We start from the raw sequence: 22578 nt of genomic DNA on the forward strand, positions 1-22578 counted from the left end.
ACTACTTTTTATGACAGCCCTGATGACAGGTGTGTAGTGATACTGGTTTCAATTTGCATTTCCCTAATGGCTAATGATGCAGAAAATTAAATTTTGTGATATAAAAGAGCACGACACCCGATTTAGATTTAGAGTGAATAAATGTATTTTTGTTCCTTATTTTTGGGGTCATGGTGCACAATCTTTATACGTTAAGAATGTCTCCAAAAACAGAAGTGAAATAAAGTTTAGTCTTAAGTACTTCATCTTTTCACTCTTTTAGTTTGAACCGTGCATCAGAATTTTCATATTCTGTAGGTGATACATGTTCACCAACACCCTCTTGGCCTGTCATAGCACATATGTTAAACCAACAGCACCCACATGATCAATCTTTGTATTATGCCTGACAGTAGCAATTTTAAAATGAGTTGTGTTACAAATCTAAAAAGAATTCATAACAAATCATACAGCCCTCTTCTTAAAGAAGCTGAAAAATGATGACATGAGCATCTACACTCAGACGTAAATGACCGCATTATAAACTAAATGTGTAATAAGCTTGCATCAACTAGAGGACAGAGCCCATAATTAAACACAACTATGTCTATTCAGGATGGTTTTAATTACCATGGGTAAAGGATGGGCTGCTATACAAGAAAGTCTATTGTGTAAACGACAGTCGCTAAATGCAGAAAAATGCAGGCTGTCAAACGGTTGGTTCTCTCTCAGCAGATATAAAACAACCCCGTCCATATCATGAGGCTGGGAAACAGAGCAAGGGAGGCCTGGTGCCACCACAGTGGGGTGAGGGCCCCCCACGCAGGCTGCAGAGAACTCCGGCAAGCCAGCAAAAAGCCCTCATCAGCAACAGAGTTGGCCAGCACCTTGATCTTGGACTTCCCAGCCTTCAAAACCAGGAGAAATAAATCCCTGTTTAAACTACACAGTCTGTGGACTTTTGTTACAGCAGCCTTAGCGGCCAGCGACTCAAGTATCTTCGGCAGCGTCACACACTAGACGGCTCTCCAATCCTGGATGCTTCCAGTGGACAGAGACTCACACCCCTTTCCCCAGGAGGCGCACCACAGACAGATGGCCCTGGCTGCTGTGTCCACAGGAGCCACACGGCACATGCCCCGCTCTCCTCTAATGGACCCCTCCACACACCAGGGAGTTCACTGCACAACCGCAACCAGGGCTCAGCTCTTCTGAGCTAAGCATTCTTAGTCCTTAAAATAAGCGAAATGACTGGGTTTACTTTCATTTTTATAACTAACTGAAGGATTTACTTTCCTTAAATGGAAGATCCAAAAGTAGACACTAGGGCAGGCACAGACAGGCCTGACTGATGTTCAGTCCAAGCAGTGTGCAGTGCACTTGGGGCCAGGTAGCAGCACATTGCCCAAGGGCTGGCTTACATGTCGGGGGCTCCCGAGACAGGGAAGGAGGCGCTGACAGATCACTAACGGAAAATGGTTAGAAATCAGCAGACGATGACCAACTGAGACGCTTAACCGAGGCTAAACGGCCCTTCACACATAGAACTCAGCAGACCAAATCGCATGCCGCTATCTCGTTATCAGAACCTCCTTATCAAGCATTTTAAAGTAAACATACACTAGCATCTGGAATAGTAGCTGGGAGGTTTCCAGATTCAATCATTTACCAAAAGTTTAAAGATTTGCTTAGCAGCTCTTCCTGAGCATCAGAGAAACCAAAGTCAACCATCATGATATGCAGTAGAGAGTTCTAAACAGGAATGGATCAGCAGGAGGTTCAAATACAAATCCCCTCTGTTAAAAACGGCCCCAACTATTTAAAAGTGACATGTCCAATAAAAAATCACATTTATTAAGAAGAGTAACTTCAGAGATACAGGTAGCTGTTAAAATATTATGATTTCTAAATTGTTATCAATACAAAAATGGATACACTGTAAACCACTCATATATAATCAAAATCTGTATTGTTTTAAGTGAAGTGAAGTGAAAGTCACTCAGCTGTGTCCGACTCTTTGTGACCCCATGGACTATATAGTCCATGGAATCCTCCAGGCCAGAATACTGGAGTGGGTAGCCGTTCCCTTCTCCAGGGGATCTTCCCCACCAAGGGACTGAACCTGGGTCTCTCACATTGCCGGGGAACTCTTTACCATCTGAGCCACCAGGGAAGCCCAATAATGCTTGCCTTCATAATGCTGGGTACTATATTAGTTAGCTGGTACTACTAGTTGAAGCTGAAGCTTCAATACTTCAGCCACCTGATGCAAAGAGCCAACTCACCAGAAAAGACCCTGATGCTGCAAAAGATCGAGGGCAGAAGGAGAAAGGTGTGACAGAGGATGAGAAGGCTGGATGACATCACCCGACGCGATGGAACATAAATCTGAGCAAGCTCTGGGAGATAGTCAAGGACAAGGAAGCCTGGAGTGCTGCAGTCCATGGGGTCACAAAGAGCTGGATACAACTTATCAACTGGACAACAACTAGTTACTACCACTAACAAACACAACTGCAATTGTTACATGTCTATCACATGTCAGGTGCTGTGTTAACCTGGATGTTAGCTCATGTAATCTTCACAACCACCCAGGACTTTGGTATCGCAGGAGGCAAGGAGGCTCAGCAATGTCCAAGGTTGCTGCACTTCGTCATAAAGCTGATAACCGAACTCAATCCGATTCTGGGGCCTGTGCCTTCAATAGCATCTCTAAATGACAGAACCGTTGTCTGTCACTGATGATAAATGTCCGACAAAACCCCCAGATTTCTTGCTTTCCACAATGGGAGTATTATTTTCATGCAATGCTACTCGACCCCACAAATAAGAAGTGATTACAGAGTCCAGAGGCGCACTGGCCCTCCTGTCCACCCGTAGGGCTGACCACCCGCCAGCTACTGAACTCCCCTCAGGTTAAGAAGTGTATATCCTGGGAGACTGCGAGGGACAGGGAACAGCTTTTATCAGAGAACTTACCCTCAACATTGCAACCTCTGCACACAGACATGAGGAATGTGCTAAGAGGGGACAGAACCTTCTAGAAACTTTAGGAAACAAACACCAACATACTGTGACCTTGCCTGGTCCGACTTCTACCTATGCTCCAGGCAACCAAGCTTACATTCTGTACCTGACATCTCTCAAGAATGTTCTCAAACACACTTCACCCAACCTCCAAGGGGATCTGGGTCTCCCAGGGCAGACTCCTAAGTGAAGGCTGAGCCAGACAGCACTGCCTGCCTCCCCCACCCTGCAGCTCTCTCAAGATCTGAGGGCTGCTCTGCAGTCCCTACAGCTGTCCAAGGATCCCTGAGTCCTCCAACGGGTCCATACATGGACCTGGAGGGGACCCCAGCCTGCAGGAACGTCACTTCCCCAAAGGTGGGAGATGAGAGGTGTCCGCTGTAGCATCTTCCAGGCCTGGGAGGGCAGGGACCCAAGCACCCAGGGGACGTGCTGTCCTTCAGGAGCTAAACTGAGTCAGGATACCGCCCCGGGGCCAGCAGGTGCTTGGGACAGGGTCCCACTGAGACTCAAGGCAGCACCTCACTTGACACCTCTCTGTTTTGCCTCTTTCCCCATCAGAGCAGACTGCCAGTGGCTTTTTCTTATTTTATAGTAGCTGCCTTTAATTCTTACTTTATAAACTCAGAGCAGGAAACAGCAGCATGAGGAAAGGCCCTGCCCTCAATGAGGAGAGCCTCTCAGATCCAGGGCCCCACAGAGCAGATGATCTGTGAGCCCCTCTGGCCTCCTGGAACCCCAAATCCACAAGGAAAGGACACCTAAGCATCCCCACCTATGCACGGCCCCCAGCATCCCGTCCAGAGCACAGGGCCAGCCAGGGCCCCGAAGGGCAGGGGGCTCCTCCACACCCCCCACCAGGACCACAAGGCCCCATGTGCAAGTCCACAGACCAAAACCCAGGGTCCCCGGCACACCGCCTGCACACACCGAGTGGTCCGGACGACTCTCCGTTATGATGGAAAAGGAGGGCCATGAGAGCCTCGTGCGGGTAGGTCCCTCACAGACTAAGAGCCATCACACAGGATGAGTGACGCCTTCAAGGGCAACATAATAGAGGACTTGTAACTTGCCGAGCAAAACGGCCACCATCCTGGGCTGTGTCTGGGAAGACTCTCATACAGCTGGACAAAACCAAGACCGGCTTCATGCCAGGCGCCAGAGTGAGACCCTGTGGCAGAAGTCCTGCGCTCCTTCCCCCAGAATCCTGGGTCCAGCAGGAGAAAGCGGCATAAACACTGTCTTCGTTTACAGAAGACCTTGTGATCACGCTGTCCTGGTGACTGAGGAAGATGAGACAAGGAAGAAGGAAAACCTGCAGGGGAGAGTAAGGAACGGCTTCCGGACGCAGAACGTGCTTGTTCTCAGGGTGAAAATGTTGTCGGGGTTTACCAGGCCAAGCAAGGGGGTTCCTGGGGACAGTGACCGGGAGGGTGTGGGGAGCCTGTGGCCAAGGGGAGGTGATGCAAGGCCTCAGACCCGCCCTTGGGCATGGGCCGGCCAGGATCAATGCGTGGGGAGGGAGGATGAAGTAGAGGCAGAGACCCCTCGGAAGCTCCCATGGCCCATTCTAGCAGAAGAGACACAGAGGCAACAGACCCCAGGCAGACGTGCGGGCAGGGCAGCTGTTGGGGAGGAGCACGCCACCAACTCCAGGCAGGGCTAGAAACACATCTGGCACCTCGCTGGGATTCAGCCAACACTGTTTAAGTGAGTGAACAAACCAACTTAGAGGAAAGCAGAAAGGACGGACTTGGTGGGGATCTTCCTAGCACGGTTGAACTTCAAGAATTTTACTTATTACATTGGCTCAAAATCACACTGAGCGGTTTTTGAAAAAGCAAAGTTTCTTCTTAAATAAAATTTCATAACTGATTATGAAGATGAGCCAGGTAAGGCAAGCAGAGCTCCATGCAGGGCAGTCCCTCTGATAAAAACGCCACGCCTACTCTTGCTGCTTCCCGAATCAGCCTCATTGAAAGGACTCCATGGACACTGAGCCCCTCGGGTGCTAAAGACAGGGCTCTGGACTCTTCCTGAACCTGGTGTCTGAACATGGAAGGGTCCTTCTGGAGGGACCCAGATTTAGGAAGGGTGCGGTATTCTTTGGGCCTCAGTATTCTTTGGGGGTTCTTGTCAATTTCCTGTCGGTTATGAGCCCGTCAGCTGTTTTTCTAAAAAGGAGCAACCCCATCACTTTCACCATCTGAAGGCAGCCAGGTCCCAGCCTTGTATCTCCAAGGACCACACTGCAGCTCAGGGCTTCCCCAGGAGTGGTCCCTGGACCATCTGCAACAGACTCAAGTTATGGAGGACAGAATGCAGACGCCTAAGTCCCAGTGCACACGTAAAACTGGAAGTGGGCCCCTAAGGACCTGTGATTTCTAGGGACTTCCAGTACCCATGCCAGGCGCTTTCTCCTCCCAACCCGATGAGGCGTGTTCAGGAAACCAGGCTGCTCTGGGCTACAGTCTGTACTGACCTCCAGGCACACCTATCACCTCAAGGTTGGATCCAGACTCCACAAACTCTGAACTGCATACATTTCAGTGAACATAAATAAAAACAGCTGACCTGATCATCTTATAGGACTTGGAAGCCTAGGACTAGCAGCTGTGGCTCTGTCAAAAATCATGTATAAAAAACCAGGCCTGGGCAGACTGCTTTCCTAGGGGTTCATTCCCTAATCACAACTCACCACACACTACTAACCTTTGGGATATGTCAGAAGACAGAATTTTCCAATCAGTATTCTCTTTTGGAATTGAACAGATACACGACGCAGTGGTGAGCTCAGAAGGTAATACAGCAGGGCTCAGGCATCACAGCACTCTCATCTCTCATCCTGTAATGAGGGACTCAGGCCTTGGTTGGCATCAGCTGGCTGACGCATTGGGGAGACACTTGACTCAAACTGGGCTTAACAGATATTCCTGAAGTATGGGTGGAGCCAAGCCACCAGCAATGGCAGGGTGAGCCCCCTAAGCACTGACCTGGGGGCCACCAGATTATGACACAGGGGTCCACAGCCTTGGCTCCTGCCTGCCCTTCCATCATCTCTCTGAATGACCAATGGTCAGTTTTGTTTCCTTGACTTGTTCAGAGTCCATTTCTGATGTCCGTCCACAAAAGACATACGGACAGGCTGGCACGGATGCTAACTTGATAAAGCCACCCTGAGCCCTCTATCATCTCCCCCCACCCCCAGAAAACACCCTGCGAAGAAAATTAGCAAGAAAACATCCCCAGTGTAACCCAGTGAAAGTTTCTACTGAACGACTCAGACTTTTTTTTTAAATGAAAGGACAGGAAACTGCCTTAAACTTAGCCATCAAGGCTGGTTAGTTGATAAATTGAGGTTTTGAACCTGTCACAACACACTTTCTTTAAGGAAGTTTGGAAGCACAGATTTCTGCTTGCTGGGCTCACTTCTCTGTGAGTTCACCACACTCACTATCTACAAAGTAGATGAAGATTATCTTGGGCTGAGTAAGGTTCAAATAGGGGAAGACACTTTGCCACCATACCCAATACATGCTCTTTCCTGAGGGGAGGCCTACGTTTTATCAACTGTTTGCTCAAGCTCTATGTTCGATACAAGATACAGGATGCTTGGGGCTGGTGCACGGGGATGACCCAGAGAGATGATATGGGGAGGGGCAGGGGGTACAGGATTGGGAACTCATGTACACCCGTGGCTGATTCATGTCAATGTATGGCAAAACCAATACAGCATTGTAAAGCAAAATAAAGTAAAAATAAAAGTTTTAAAAAAAAGACAACCATAGGGGGGAAAAAAAATAAAGTGAAAGTGAAGTCACTCAGTCGTGTCCGACTCTTTGTGACCCCGTGGACTGTAGCCTACCGATCTCCTCTGTCCATGGGATTCTCCAGGCAAGAATACTGGAGTGGGTTGCCATTTCCTTCTCCAGGGGATCTTCCAGACCCAAGGATCGAACCTGGGTTTCCTGCATTAGAGGCAGACGCTTTAACCTCTGCGCCACCAGGGAAGCCCCATAAAGTAATCTATTTCATCTTCAAAACCCATCAATTCCCCACCCTTGACCCTCATCAGCAGCCCAGTAACTTTCAAGGCAAGCTTTCAAAATCCAACACCAAGTTTCTTCTCAATCCATCAACTACTCTGGCTGTTGATCTAATATTTTATTTGAGGAGCAAGATGTTTTAGGCTTCTTGGATGAGAAGGAGATGGGGACAAATAAAGCCTGTCCACAACAGAATGTGAACACCCAGAGCACAGTGGAAAAGAAGAAAACAAAGGAGCTGGATGAGAATGGTCAGGAAGGATGTAGGAGGCGGCATGAGGCTAGGAGGGTCCAGGGCACCTGCCCTTCCCCTCACGGCCGGCAAGCTCTGCCCACAAGCTCACTGTCCAGCCCACCTTCAGACCCTCAGCTCTGCCCAAGAGAAGTGCTGCCACTTCACCACTGCCCCAGAGCGTGGCACGGTGGCTCACAGCAGGAGGGCCTTAATAAGTACTTTTGGGTCAAGGAATGGATGGAGCGATGGACGGGTGATGGTGAGGTCTGGAGACCAGAACAGCAGAGGGAGGGAGGAGGAGCACACACCACATGCTGCAACTAACGAGAGAAACCAGAGAGGCAGGGAAGACACTGTATTTGCAACTGTGCACGTATTTAACACATGCATATATTCTTTAAAAATGCCAACAGTGGAGGCCAACCCATCGTTCCACAAGCCGTGCTCAGATGCTTAGAAATCAACGCTTTTCTCCTGACGCCGCTGAAGATCTCGGAGAAGAAGCCTGCATAAATCTAGTCTGTGTGGGTGACAGTTAAGAATGACACCTGCCTCCGACGGGTGAGTCTAAAAATACCCCCATGAGAACAAAGCACATCCGTGCAGGTCTGCAGGTCCCAGCGCAGAGCACCCAGCCCACAGCCTGGGGTAAGTCGGGCGCTGCGCAAGACGGTCACAGAAAGCAGATGACAGAGGACACACTTAGTTCGTCGTTTTCTAGCAGACAGACCATTTACAGGAAAGCGCCCAACACCACAAGGCGCAGCCGTCACGGTGAACGGCCGGCCACGGTAGTTTCATTTTCCTGAGGCTCAGCAATGTACCCGGGGCATTCATTTCCTTCAAGAAAACTGCCAACAGAGCTAGGGGAGCTAAGATCCCCTGGAGAAGGAAGTGGCAACCTACTCCGGTGTTCTTGCCTGGAGAATCCCATGGACAGAGGAGCCTAGAGGGCTACAGTCCATGGGGTCACAAAGAGTCAGACACCACTGAGTGACTGAGCACACACAAGGGGAACTACAGGCTCAGTCTGACACCTATCCTTCGACTTCACGTAACAAAATCAGTGGCAAGCAGCACATGAGGACAAGGAGGCCCCGAGGACTTTCCTCAGCCTTCACACCTCCGCCCTGAGCGAATGTGCTTCACACCCGCAGCTCCAGAACGGAGCGCTTCTCACTCCCGCGTCTCTCTCCTCACCGCTTTCCCCTTTACTCCTCAAACCACAAAGCAACGAGGCTTTCTGGCAACTCGTCCTCACTCTTCCTGCCACGGGTGCAGTATGGCCAGCTCTCATCCACCTGCCCCTGAGGTGAGAGATCGGAACGTCACCAGAGTTGAGAGAGAAGTGTGGAAGTAAAATCATTAAGATATGTGCTGAGTTCAAGATTCTGTTTATAATTAATCATGAAAGATATTAGTCAACCCTTGTGTAATGGGTATACCTATCAATACATGAAAAACAGCTAAATGTTTATGCCAACTCTGCTATGAAATAAAGCTGTACTTTGAACTATTCAAAATAGATTTAAAAAGTGACGTGTACTTTGCAAGGAGTAAAATTAACCCTTTCAGAGTATACAGCTTTAACCATGCAACCATGAAAAAGTCACTACAATCAAGAAAATCAAGACACAGAACTGCACTGCTGCCTCAAATGCCCCCACGCCCTTTCGTAGCCCATCCTTTCACCCCACCCCAAGCCAACCACTGACCTGTTCTTTGTCCCTATCATCTTGGCTTTTCCAGAATGTTTCATGGATGGAGCCACTGAGTACATGCCCTTCGGACTACAGCTTCTTCCATTTAGCATCATGTATTGAGACTGACTAACATTCTTGCAGGGATCCGCAGTTCATTCTTTGCTGTTGTTGAGTAGCATCCCACTGTGAGGATGTCTTAAAGTTTGTTTATCCATCCACAAATTGAGAAACTCTGGGTTGTTTCCAGTCTGGGGAGACTACGAACAAATGAAGCTACTAGAACTGTGAACAGGCTTTGGTATGGACATAATTTCGCTTCCCTTGGATAAATACTTAGGAGTGGTATTGTTTTAAAGATACCTTTGGTGCACCCAGGGGAGTCTGCTAATAAAACAAATCCCTCCATAAATCATTTTACAAAGTGGTAATAATTGAACCGTTTTATGAGTTAGGATTTTCATTCATATGCGTGAGTTACTTCGATTCACTTACACTGGGGAAAATTCAAATTCTTCATTTGTTCGTGCCCTAACATTCTGAATTACACACATCCTTGAGAAACCACATATAACATAAGCTACAATTCAGTGTTCTTCCTCATGTGGGCCGTGGGGAAGCGATCAGGTGAAGGGCAGGCACACCGACATTTACCCTCCCAAATGCCACTTCACACACCTCCTCTCGCTGAGCTCTCACGGGCAGGTCAGGCAGTGTTACACGCATTCTACCAGCAAGACGTGGGGCTCGGAAAAAAACAGCCAACGTACCTTAAGTCAAACCACGACACAGCGACAGCACAGACCGCAGCTCAGGCATGTCTGCCTCAGGTGCCCAGGCTCCTGAGTCCTGGGGCCACACGCTCCTAAGCACAGCAATGCCAAGCGTACGTAATGTTCAGAGCTATGCACAAGAAGGGACTTCACAAGTGCTTTCAGGAGGTCACTGTTCTGCCCATGCTATGTGAAGAATGTTAAAGCTCTTTATTAGGAGTGGCTTTAAAGATTTGATTACATTATGATTGTAAATCTATGTTTAAGGAATATGTTCTCACCCTAAAATTTCCTGGCTAAGGAAAAAACTTGGTGGCTAACCTGTTTTGGTGGTCATCACTGATAACTATAAGCAACTGAAAATGAAGCAGGAAAACTGTCTAGCTCGCTTTCACATATGAAAGACACACAACCTTAGCAAGTTTCTTTATAAACCATATGTGGCATTCTCAGTGATGAGCATCACTTTAGTCCAGATGTTGGCAGGACACAATTTCCTTTCAAACACCGGACTATCTGCAGTTCTTTCCATTTACTCACTGGCCTAGAAGTCAGGAAGTAGCATCAGGAATCTTCTGCAGATGCAATTACAGCTGCGGGATGGGAACAAATGAACATATTCTTGGAGTCTGGAGGTCTAGAGCAAGACATGTTAAACTTAATTTGTCTTCCTCTCATGGCTTCACAGAAGCTTAGTTAATATCACAGATAAAGCAAGTTCACATTTTCAACCTGTCCCAAAGCATTACTATCCGAGTTGAAAGGCACTCGCTTGCATCACACGGTACCTGGTTAAGTTCAGGGGGAAACAAGGCAGATGAACAACCCCAGCGAGATTTGAAGGTCACTCACTGCAACCACTTCACTGATTTCACAGCTGCTAAACTGGCAAGCATGTGGAGGCCTGAAGTCCACAACCCCACATCCTCAACAACCCCACCCTGAAGGGTTTATCCTCATAAAGTCTGACAGAGACAAGACCTGCTTTAGAAAGCGAGCTGCACTTTAGAAAAAGGATGCAGACTGCCTTACTGAAAAGAAAACCAAGGATTAGGACAAATCTGGCTTTCGTGAAATTTAGAGCAACTGTCTTTTGTTTGCGTGGTCTGTATGTTTATTAACACACATTTCCCTCAGGTGTGCTCAGGTTCTCCGATGAACATGAGCCGTGAAACCAGACCTATTTCTACTCCACTACAAGAACCTGGGATGTCCACTCCTAAGAGGTTGAGATCCCTTAGTTACAAGGGCTAAGAGTAGCATAAAAATTCTTTTCAGAGTAAGAGGTGACGACTAAGCCAGGATGGGAAATGACGATTTACCCAGCTGAAGACCATCTATCAGTGCCAAGTACTCAAACCCACAAGAGCCTTCGGGTCCATATGCACCCAGATTCGTATCCTGGAGGCTGAGTCATCATCACACCTGGGAGGCTTCTACAAATACAGCTTCCTAGAAAGAAGGCTAACACCAACCCTTGGACAGGCATCGGAAGTCTCCATGGACAGAGGCACACATACAGACATGCTTATGTCTGGGCCAGAACGTGTGTTTAACATCCTCGCTCTCTCTGTGATCCAGAACCAAGGACATGAGAAGCAACAAGCAAACGAGAGCCCAGATCCTGGTTGCTAAATACCACGCTTCAGTACAAAGTCCAGGGTCAGGGCATCTCGTGGTGCAAGAAAGTAGGAATCGTGGGCTCAAAATCACAGCTGTAGGGGTGTGTTAAGGGAACACAGGAGCCAAAGCCAAAAAGCACCCAAAACAACCTGAGCAACAAAATCTGACGGGTTATTACCTGCAGAGTATTCATGATACTGATATAAGTTCAAAAGCAGGGAAGGAGGGGCAGATTTCTCTTAAAGAGGAATTCCAATGAAGAAACAGAAAATGAGGGGAATAAAAGACCACCACGAGCACCCCACAGTCCCCGTGGAGACAATGGACGTTAAGCAAGGTGTCGGCATTCTCTCAAACTATCTTCCTCGTGATGCATACTCATCACCAAAGGAAACAGTGACTTTACAGCAGAGAAGCCTGGCAGACGCTGCCTTCATGAAGTAGGGACCTCAGTGAAGTGGGGAAACTCGACAGGAACAAAACAACCAACACCAGGGACCTTGTATGACGGCTGTGCTCTTTCTGCCAAAACACATGTGCTCCATCCAATTAGGAGATGCCACCAGACACACTCTGACTGAGGGGAGCGCCACGAAGTCCCTGATCAGTACTCCCTGGAGGAGCTAAGGTCAGGAAAGGAAAGACTAAGGGCGACAGTGACCGGAAAACGAAAGACGTGACAACTGAACCCAACTTTGCACTGGATCCTCCAACAGAAAAGACCTTTACTGGGAAAACCTGACTCAAGCCTGTAGTTCTGAACCCAAAACAATTCCTGGGCTCCAATGCCCTCTCAATTCTGATTCTGTCTCTCCGGGAAATCTGTATCCCACACTTAGGGCTCAGCAGGGGTTCTGGTGGCCATGAGACTCGGAATTACCAAGGAGCCCTGAAGAATCCTCATGGCCAGGCCACCCCAGGTGACGGGGACAGGTGAGCCAAATGGCAGCTTGCTAAGCTGTGTCTGATGACCGCAAGCAGCGGAGTCAGAGCCCAGGAGGGACACACCCAGGGGTGCATCAGTCCTGCCGCACGTCCCTGGAGGAATGACTTTCCCCAACATAATCTCAGTCTTCGGACTGAGTGTCTGTAGTGATCATGCCTTCATTCTTTCTTGGAACATGAAAGAAAGATGACAAAGGGCTTTCTATAATCTCAGCCACTGCCCCCTTGACCTGCCTGAACTCAGTCTGGCTACTTGCAGATCACAGAGTTCAGACGAGTTCCAGAGAGTGAGCGACAGCAGAGATAATACAGCACCCCCCCACTCCCACCCCCCCAGCTCTCCTGGGGGCCACTTCAGGCACGTTTCTGACGAAGATCTTTCTACACAGATGGGGCTGCAGCCAAGACGCTACACCGAGGGCACAGTGAGTTCTAGGGTGATGTCATCACACACTTGAACTGACATCCAACAATATTTCCACCCAATTCCCAAGGGATTGAAAAATACCTTCCCTAAATGTCCTAAATTTGGGGCTTCCCAGATGGTGCACTGGTAAAGAATCCGCTTGTCAATGCAGGAGACACAGGAGATGCCAATTCAACCTCAGGGTCAGGAAGATCCCTTGGAGGAGGGCATGGTAACCCACTCTAGTATTCTTGCCTGGAGAATCCCATGGACAGAGGAGCCTTGTAGGCTACAGTCCATGGGGCCGCAAAGAGTCAGACACGAGACAGCAACTGAGACAGATGTCCTAAGTTAAGCAAAGCGAGAGCCTCAGACAATGGTTCTAGGTTAGGCAACAGGCTTCAAAAAAAAGACAAAAATAAAATATATATATATGTTTAGAACAAGTGGCAAAACAGCATCAACAACAAAAAATTTCCCTACTTTCAATGAGATAACGTATGCAAGAATGACTAGAATTGGGGTCTAATATTTTCTTTAGTAGAACAGGGTTGGTTTTCAATGTGTACTACCTAAGATATCAGTATTAAACACAAACTATAGACAAAGATAAGCATTTTGCCAAGAAAGCTAAGGTTTTTATTCAGATGCCTTCAGGGAGCTGTGTCCCATCCCTCTAGACTGGCCCAACACCTGGCTGAGACACGTGATGGGATTCCGACCAGACGTGCAGTCCTGTGCTCACCCAGGCCGATGGGGAGAACAGACCAGCTCACAGGACCGAGCATCAGGCAAACCAAATGAGGTAACCATCTGGAGGAAATCTGTCTAGCTGTGTTACTTGCAAACTCAGAGCAGCAAACAATTCAGACACATTAGTAATGGCAAACAAACTTGTGAACACCTAGAGGATTCGGTGTGGCACAATAAATATTTGCTGAATGAAGAGAATTGTTTTAAGTTAGGGGCTCAGTCATGCACTGGGCAACAGTACCTGTGAGCCACCCCCAAGCCTCTCCTATTGAAAAACAGATGGGGGCATAAATACAAAAATGGATAGTAAATAACCTTCAAACAGCCTACACATACTTCTGGCCACAGCCTCTAAGAGCTACCTCACCCCTAAATTCCTGAGCTCATCTGTGTCGGGACTGAGGCAATCAAGTCGTGAAAACAAAAATTCTTGGGGAGTGTGCTCCCCCAAACTGCGCAACTAGTAACATCACCACATTTCTGTGAGGAAAAGAAATGCTACTCAACTAATTATTTAATTAGTGTTGTGACCACCGTCCTCCCCCCCACCCCAAGGGCAGTGTTTGGTTTTTGCCCCATTCAGCAAGGTGGTTCCAGGATTGGGGCAGCCAGGAGTGATATAAGTGGGGGATGGTGCTGTCTCCTCTTCACCCAACTCATGCAAAGTACAAGCCCCGCCTACAGGGTGACTTGCTGTCTCCCACCTCTGTTTACATTGCCGCTTGTTTATGTTACTGCACCTTACTGTAAATAATATAAACATACAAAATTCTATCTGAAAAGCTTTTTGGACTCAACCAGGCCCTTTGATAAAGAGCACAGAGGAGCCAGAACAGGGCTGCACTGCCCTAAGGGGGGTTCCTTCTTCTCAGAACCTCTGAGAACCTCTGATCGAGCTTTCATTTCTAGTAAGAATGGCCAAATACTGCCCATGGCCCCTTCCAGCTCTAACCCACAGGACTCAGTTCTAGAAGCATTCCTTAGGATTACATGTTTGGCTAAGAATTCTTGTAGTACATGCTTGTGTGCTAAGTCACTTCAGTCGTGTCTGACTCTTTCGGACCCCGTGGACTGTATCCTGCCAAGCTCCTCTGTCCATGGGATTCTCCAGGTAAGAATATTGGAGTGGGCTGCTGTGCCCTCCTCCAGGGGATCTTCCTGACCCAGACGTCTCTTACGGCTCCTCTTTACCACTGGCACCACTTGGGAGTACATTCTGCCCTAATTTAAAAAATGCAAATCAAAGTAATTTAAAATAAGTGGGGGAAAATAAGGCTAGCATATAATTTTGGAACTTCAAGGTTATTTGAATATGAAACAGCTTGGCCTTTTCCTTACCAAATAAAGGAAAATATCTTCATCTGTTTAAAAATTATAGAAATATGAGATTTTAAAAAAATTCCCAGTTTCTAACAAAGCACAGACGTTTCTTCATGGTTTTTAAAATTATGACATTTTTACATCTACATTCCAAACATGCAAAGTCACCTCCTTTATGATGGAGACTTTCACCCTCGGAGAGGAGGTGTGCCCGGACGACACGTGACCAGCGAGGAGCGTCGGGGTCACAGAGGGCCTGGACCCTGACTGAGATTCTCCCTGGCCCTCGCCCCCGACACCCAGGTTCCAAAGTCTCCTGCACAACCCATGCAGCTCAACAAGCAGATAGCAAATCCCGTGTCCCCAACACGAGCCACTCAGAAAACTCAAGTGTCTCTTGGGGCTTCAATGTTCCAGTATTAACATGGAAAGAAACTCCGTTAGCGCAGCCCCGACACCCACCTCCTGCGTTCTGGGAGACACGGCAGCCGGAAGCACCGAACTACTTCCTGTGAGAAGAGGTGTGTGCGTGGGGCGCTCCTCGTGAAAAGAACTCTTCCTGAACTAAACCACCGTCGGCGTGTTCACCGTTCTCCCTCCGACCTTAACAGCAGACGTGCAGGAATCCGTATACACTCATGCGTATGTTAGTCGCTCAGTCGTGTCTAACTCTTTGCGACACCGTGGACTGTAGGCCATCAGGCTCCTCTGTCCACGGAATTCATTAAATTGAGATTTCAAAAGAAAACGACCTCTCTCCGAGGCTGGACTTCCATTCCCAGTCAGACCACGTCCCACCCCATTGTTGTCGAGACCCCCAGTGAGTAGGCATCTACCAACAGGTTCACAAGCAAAACGCACACAAAAGCGCAACATTTTAAAGGTGACAAAAATCTGTACAACTTTAAAGTCAGTCTGATTACGAGCCATGGATTTTACAAACTGTAATTTTTGCTTTATTTTACATGTTTTCATAAAAATGCACACCCTCAATTTTCTAAAAACTACCTTTACCTCATCACACTTACTTCAGATTAGTTTTACAGCAAAAGGTTCCATAAGTAAAGTTAAATTATGTTGTCCTTAATTCATCTGTTTCCTTAATGCATACTTCTAAAACTTATACTTTATGTGACCTGTTTTATTTTACATCTCATAAGAAGAGAGGAAACTTTAGATTAAAAAACTCAGACAATTCACGTTTCCCCCACGTTTCAGTATTACGAACTTTTTGTTTGCAATCACAGAACGAAGACAGACTCCTACTGCTCCTCTCTGTCACAGATAGAATAAGATGCTAGTTTCAAAACAAGTTTTCAAAACAAATTTGACTAGGACCAAAAAAAACCACAAGACAGACAAACCCATAGGAAAAGATCACATTTATGGCTAAAATCTGAAAGAGTGGGAAAAAAAAGCACGTAAAACTCTTCAATGATTTTTATTCCTCACCTACTACACAGATGCAAAGAGAATGTGAAACCAGATACATTGCATGTGAAACCTAGTTTCAAAAAAACTCCAGTTTACACCAGCAGTTTCAGTTTTTTTCCAGGCATAAAGTTATTATTCGTTAAATAGTCAATAGAGAAGGGTGGAAAGATGGTGTAGAGTGAGCGAGGGAGAGCAGGCACGCAAAGACTTCTGTTGACTACAACTCAGTTCAAATTCTTAGTATGAAAGTCATTCTGATGCTACACCCTCCAAAGAAAGGTATCACTGCTTTCCCTGGTGGGCGCCCTGCCCTGCCCCCTTCTCGCAGCAGGTTCCAGGTTGGTGTTGGGGGTGGGGTGGGGTGCGTGGGGGTGGTGGTGTGCTGGTGGATGTCACTCACCAGGATGCCAGCAGGGGCCTTTCCATGGTAAACACCTTCAGGAACCTTCTCCTCCTCATCTTCACTGTCTTCATCTAAGTAAAACATCTTAAAACTGAACTAGTTCATCAGCGGCATGCCTTTCTCAGAGATGACGGCACGCTTCTAAGTTAACAAAACAGAAAGCTGTTCTGCTGACAAACTGAGGCAGACTGTTTGCCGACACAGTAATATGGTTAAAACTGAAAGGAAATGGCTCTTAAAAAAAAAAAAAAGGCAATACAGGCATGACTTTACCAGTAAGATTTGCTGAAAACGCCTCAACCCCATCTCTCTGGAGGAGATAAGCAGGGGCATGGGACGGGCTGTGCCGGGTGTTTACACTGATAGGTACCAAGTCCTGCCTGGGCACAGGGGCCTCACTGCCCTTCCATGACACGGGACACGGATTGAGTTAATGATTCCCCAGATCAATCACATCCTCACTTTTAGAAATAAAAGTAACCACACATACAGAAAAGTCATCTTCAATAAATTAATCATGCAAGGGGAAATAGTTCATATGTTTTCTAGGCAACAAAGACAGGAGACATATGCTTTTTAGAACTCAGTCACTGAATGTTTTACTCTGTCATACTGGAATGACCCAGTATATTTTCACAGTTCTGAATGGGAGCTAGCCTACTCAGCACTGTAAATAATGAACAAATTATAAAAATGTTACTGTATACTAACGTACATTAGTTATATTAATGCAATAGCACACACAAATAATAATAATATTATAATAATAATAATTTAACTTCAAGAGTAGGACAGTTCAAACATCCTGGCATTTCCTTTTCAGCTCTTAATAAGTCAGTATATAGAAACAAGTGAATTTTTCTAAAAACCTAAAACACACTTACACACAGACAAAACACATTAATTTTTAAATTTAAATATACCATATTTTGCAAGCCAGTGTATAGGACTGTCTGTTACAAATAGGCGTTACTCACATGGATATGTTTAAAAATGTGGCCAGTGCCAACTGTTTTATGCTGTGAGCATAAAACACACAGAAGAAAAGCAGAATGTGAAGTAAGGTTTATATAAGGTTACTTGTTGATATGAAAATGCTCTGTATATACTGAGTTAAACAAGATATATTTTAATTTTACCTACGTTTCTCTTTTTACCTTTTAATGTTACTAGAAGTTACGAAATGCCACATGGGGTTCCTATTATATTAATATTTCTACTGGAGCACAACTTTGGGATCCTGAGACAGCCTTGAGAACAAGGGTGGAAAGGAATCCATAATGAAGAGCTGAAGGTGACAGGAGTTCTCATCACACTAACCGATCGTCAGGTGTTTAATAATGTTCATGTTATTCAACTTTTTCTCTATCTCTAAACATCAAACACAAAATTTCCAAATGTTTGACCAAGGAGGGTGGTGTTGGTAATGTTTACTACAGCAACAGACCCGCCAAGATACACAAACAAAAATGTTAAACGGTAAAATTTTTAAATTTAACCAAAATTAGAAATAGGAAAATGTATCCTGTATACAACATGTCGCACTGCCTGGTGCCTAGCCCACCAGACATTCATGTGCAGGCCCAGGTGCTTGTGATCCAAGTCCACACACTCCATGTACACAAACCCCCTCCACTTGAAAAAAGAAGCGATTTTAGGAGTCTATTACACAATGCATAAAAATGTAGGCCTCTTCCTTCCTCCACGTACCGCTGGCAGGCCCGGATCCTCAACATCAGATGGTAAAAAAGAACCCACCCTGAGGTGTGGCCCTTGGGAAAAAACAGAAGGAGAAGTGGGAGGTCAGGAGCAGGGAAGTGAGGAGAGATGAGAAAGGAGTGTCCAGAGAAGCCACGAGGAAGCTGAGGAGGCGAAGAGAGGAAAGCAGGGCAAACAAGCTGGAGAAGACAAGAAAACATGCTGGTGGGAAAACGTGATCCCTTTTACAGGTGAGGAAACTGAGGCCCAGAGAGGCAGCTCGCCCAAGGCCACCCGCTCGGCCGGCACTGATTTCTGGTCAGTGCTTTTGTCTGTGATGCCAGGTTGAGGCCCCAGGCGGAAGTGCTGGGGGAAGGGTCACAGAGAGACAGGGAAGGAGGCCTGAGCCAGGCGGGCAGAGGCTGTCCACAGCCTTGACGTCACCGCCTCTTACACAACGAGCCAGCCCCAGGCCAGCCACCCGGGCTTCCAGGGAGCCTGGGTGCTGGCGTCACTGTGAGGTCCGGACCCACGACTCACAGAGACTCTGACTCAAGGAGCGTGGACCACGGACCCAGACGGAAGGCGAGCTCAATCTCCCAACACCGATTCCCCTCATAGGGCACTCGCCTCTGCTGCCCCCTGCAGTGCCCAGACGCCACCTGATCCCAGGCTGGGACCCGACAGTTCCCTGACTTGGTGGTGGCGCTTTTCAGACTTGAGTCAATAAAAAGGTGGAAATCACAACCAACCATTCTTAATCACCTCTATGACTATTTTCAAAGAAAAATACTACTGACTTTTTTCTCTACAGGCTAAGATAAGAATAAACGGTTGAGCATTGAGAAAAACTACTTTTTATTATTGCCTAGCATCTTCAATAGTATTTTTTTTTTAAAAGGGTACTTGGAAGTCTTTTTTTCTAAGACTTAAATCTTTCAAGAAAAAAAAAAACTTCTTGAAATCTAGCATAGGGACATAAAACTAAAATGCTGGTCAGGAGAGTCAGAATCTTATTCAGATTCCATAGCTGATGACGCATGTAAAATATATACCTTCTTTATTTTTTTCCACTACTAATCCCATATAAGTATGGGATCAGGTATAAAGAACTTAGCAAAGTATAAGAATTTAAAATTTCCTAACATGAAATTTGCTAATTGGTTAAACAGAAATATCTTTACGCCACCAAGTTATAGTCTTGTTTTTAACGCAAAACATGAAAATATTGATATGCAATCTACTCCCCCAAGTGGTCACGATGTGGAATAGCAACACTGAATTACCAATGAAGAGGACTTCCCTGGTGGCTCAGTGGTAAAGAATCTGTCTCCCAGTGCAGATGTGGGTTCGATCCCTGGGTGGGGAAGATCCCCTGGAGAAGGAGATGGCAACCCACTCCAGTATTCTTGCCTGGAAAATCCCATGGACAGAGGAGCCTGGTGGGCTACAGTTTATGAGATGACAAAGAGTTGGACACCACTTAGCAATTAAACAACAACAAATCAATGAAGAGGTGAGAAAACTTTCTAAAAAGTTTTCATTAGTAAAATATATGATGAAAAAATTTTTTTAGCCTCAGTTACAAAGACTTCACGATCTCCACCATAACTACCCTACCCTGAAGGAATGCACTGCGCATTTCCAAGGCCCCTCCTGGCAGACAGAAACGTACAAGGACCACAGACTACACCAACGCCTAAGACGTTTTTCCTTCCATATCTGGAGTTACTCATAATTAACGTTTGCCTATGAAAACAATCCGAAAGGGACTGATAACGCCTTCTTCAAAGACAGGAGAAAAACCTGATACTCCTCTGAGGTTTTCCAAACTTCCCTAGCTCAGCCATTTTTTGGAGAATGGCCATCTAGTCTACTCAAGCTCCAGTGTCTCATCGTGTCCTCACATACCCAACCACCAAACTCTAAACAGCATTAGCTAGTGGCAGTTTTCACCTGAGCCGTGAATGAACGAACAATCAAACATAAGCAGGTCTTTTTAGAACAGAGGCAAAAAAAAAAACAGAAGGGTCTCGTGAGGGCAGAACACCCAGCTTAAATCAACTCTCCCAACAATAATCTTGATGACGTACATCTTACATTTAAAATTCAACATTTTTACAGTCTACTTTGAAACGTCCATTTAATTTTTTTTTTTTTTTAAGGCTAAATGGTCAAAGTTTTCTTCTACCAATTTCGGGGGTTGAGGTACCACAGTTACTGAACAAATGGCCTAGAATGTCCTCAGTGAACATTCCAGCATAAGGAATTTGGGACTAAACCACCTCTGAGCTCTCATACTCTGATACTAATGTTTCTAAGTCAAACTTTCACCCAAAATTTTGAGACCGGAATACTACTAGTCTGCAAGAGTCAAGTGTGTGACCATTAAGAGTAAAGCTTAAACAGCCCAATGAAAGATCAGAAGAACCATGGCTTGACTTGTGTCCAACATCCTGGACAACACTTTCACGAAAATAAAGCCAAACGGGAAACCCCAGGGCAGCTGCCTCACTTGCAGGTATGTGTCTGTGTCCTGTTCCTCGTAACTGTTCCTGTTTAAACATTTGTCTTTCTAGTCTCCCCTTTCACCCTATGAACAGTAGTTTGCAATGGTCCTGCCCCCATGGTGACATGCAGGGGCAAATCCCTAAGAATAATAAGCAAGCTTCTGTATGATGGCTATGTCTCCCCATTTCACTCGCACTCTAGAAATCCCTGTTGTATTCTCAAATTTAAAAAAACTGCACATAATTTAAAAAGTGTGGTGCTCCAACCTTTTAGTAGCCAATTCTCTGCTATAACCTTACACCTGGCAGGAGCACACAGCCACTGCGGCAGATGCTGCTGGGGGTGGGGAGTGGGGCACAGGCTGGGTGTCGCCATGCTGCTCCACGTGGAATGGCTTAGAGCTGCCCGGGGAACTAACAATGAGCAAAGGCCGACGGTATCATTAACACAATCCGGAGAAGAACAGGAGAAAATGTCACAAACTGATCAGTATCCTGTAGGGGCCTGTGTCAGTCAGGTTCACATTCCTCAGGTTCTGTACATTTCTCACTGAATATCTGGACCACTTGAGAAAAACTAGCAAGAGCTGTTTTAATTATTTTTGTTGCTGCGATTTCACCTCCTTCAAAAAATTACTTACAATTTTCTTTGCTTTAAAAATATTGGTGATTAGCTGGTACTCTCCTTCCTGCAGTCTTCCATCTAGATAAATGAGTTGCTACCATAGTGCTGAGTTAAGTACTCAGAAGCCAGGAACTCAGCAGTAATCACCTGGATGTGCAGTTTCTTGGCGGGGAAGTAAAAATTCCATTACACATAAAATTCATACAAATAATAAGTACACTAGGATTTCAAGAGACAAGTGCACAGAGGATGAACTGTCACCAAGAGCAAGAACCAGTTCACATCTTACATGGAAAAGCCAGGATGTACGTGAGGGCCTGTCTGACTCCAGAATCTCTGCTTTCAACTGTATTGCTGGTGTTTAATTCACAGCTTGCTTACTTTTATATTAGCAGGCTTAAAGAAAATACCACCCAAGCCGCTGGGATTATCATTTTAATCAAGAATCCTCATGAGTGCTGATCAGAGTCAGCCCACAGGACAGATGCTCTGCAGGCTCAAACGGGCTTCCAAAGGAGTCTGGAGAGCCCACTTGGTTTATGCGGTCAGCCTGCTCTCCCACTTTTGATTCTTTCCAAACCTCCCTGTTTCTCAGCTGCCTGCACGCGCATCAGCCCTGCTTCCCCATGAGAACACACGGGATCTCTTCTTGTGCGCAGGTTCATTCGTGTTCTTCGGGAAATGAATGGCAAACAAGGCTTGAAACACACTGCTATGAGAATAACTTGAGGAATTTACTTTCAGTTGGAACATTCTAATGCTATATTTATGTCTGTTACCAGGTTTTATTTAACCAGTGAAATTTAAAATACAATAAAAACTCAGAATTCTGAGATGACTGTCTTTCAGAGGTTGGATCTGCTTACTGCAATATAAGGGTTTCCCTTGTGGCTCAGCTGGTAAAGAATCCGCCTGTGATGCGGGAGACCTGGGTTCGATCCCTGGGTTGGGAAGTTCCCCTGGAGAAGGGAAAGGCTACCCACTCCAGTATTCTGGCCTGGAGAATTCCATGGATCATACAGTCCATGGGGTCGCAAAGAGTCGGACACGACCGAGCGCCTTTCACTTCATTATAAAGCTCCCCTGCTGCTGCTGCTGCTA

General features: G+C 46.4%; 1 protein-coding gene across 10 annotated transcripts in view; it reads right to left on the reverse strand.

The window, feature by feature from the left end:
* Positions 1–22578, reverse strand: part of LPIN2 (lipin 2) — a 76529-nt gene that overhangs the window by 34101 nt on the left and 19850 nt on the right. For 2 of the 10 annotated variants that reach the window (XR_011252276.1, XM_069568335.1), the window contains exon 1: positions 16642–17026. The exons of 5 other annotated variants lie outside the window; for them this stretch is intronic. Coding sequence is in view for 2 of the 5 variants with exons in the window: in XM_069568335.1 (XP_069424436.1) it covers positions 16642–16728 (87 nt within the window). In the remaining 3 variants the exon portion in view is untranslated. Of the gene's footprint in view, positions 1–15269; positions 15411–16641; positions 17028–22578 lie in introns of those variants that run through there. 3 more of the 10 variants (XM_069568329.1, XM_069568333.1, XM_069568338.1) reach the window with 3 other exon arrangements.

This window comes from Ovis canadensis, chromosome 23 (assembly GCF_042477335.2).
Source record: "Ovis canadensis isolate MfBH-ARS-UI-01 breed Bighorn chromosome 23, ARS-UI_OviCan_v2, whole genome shotgun sequence".
In the NCBI taxonomy this organism is placed as follows: Eukaryota; Metazoa; Chordata; class Mammalia; order Artiodactyla; family Bovidae; genus Ovis; species Ovis canadensis.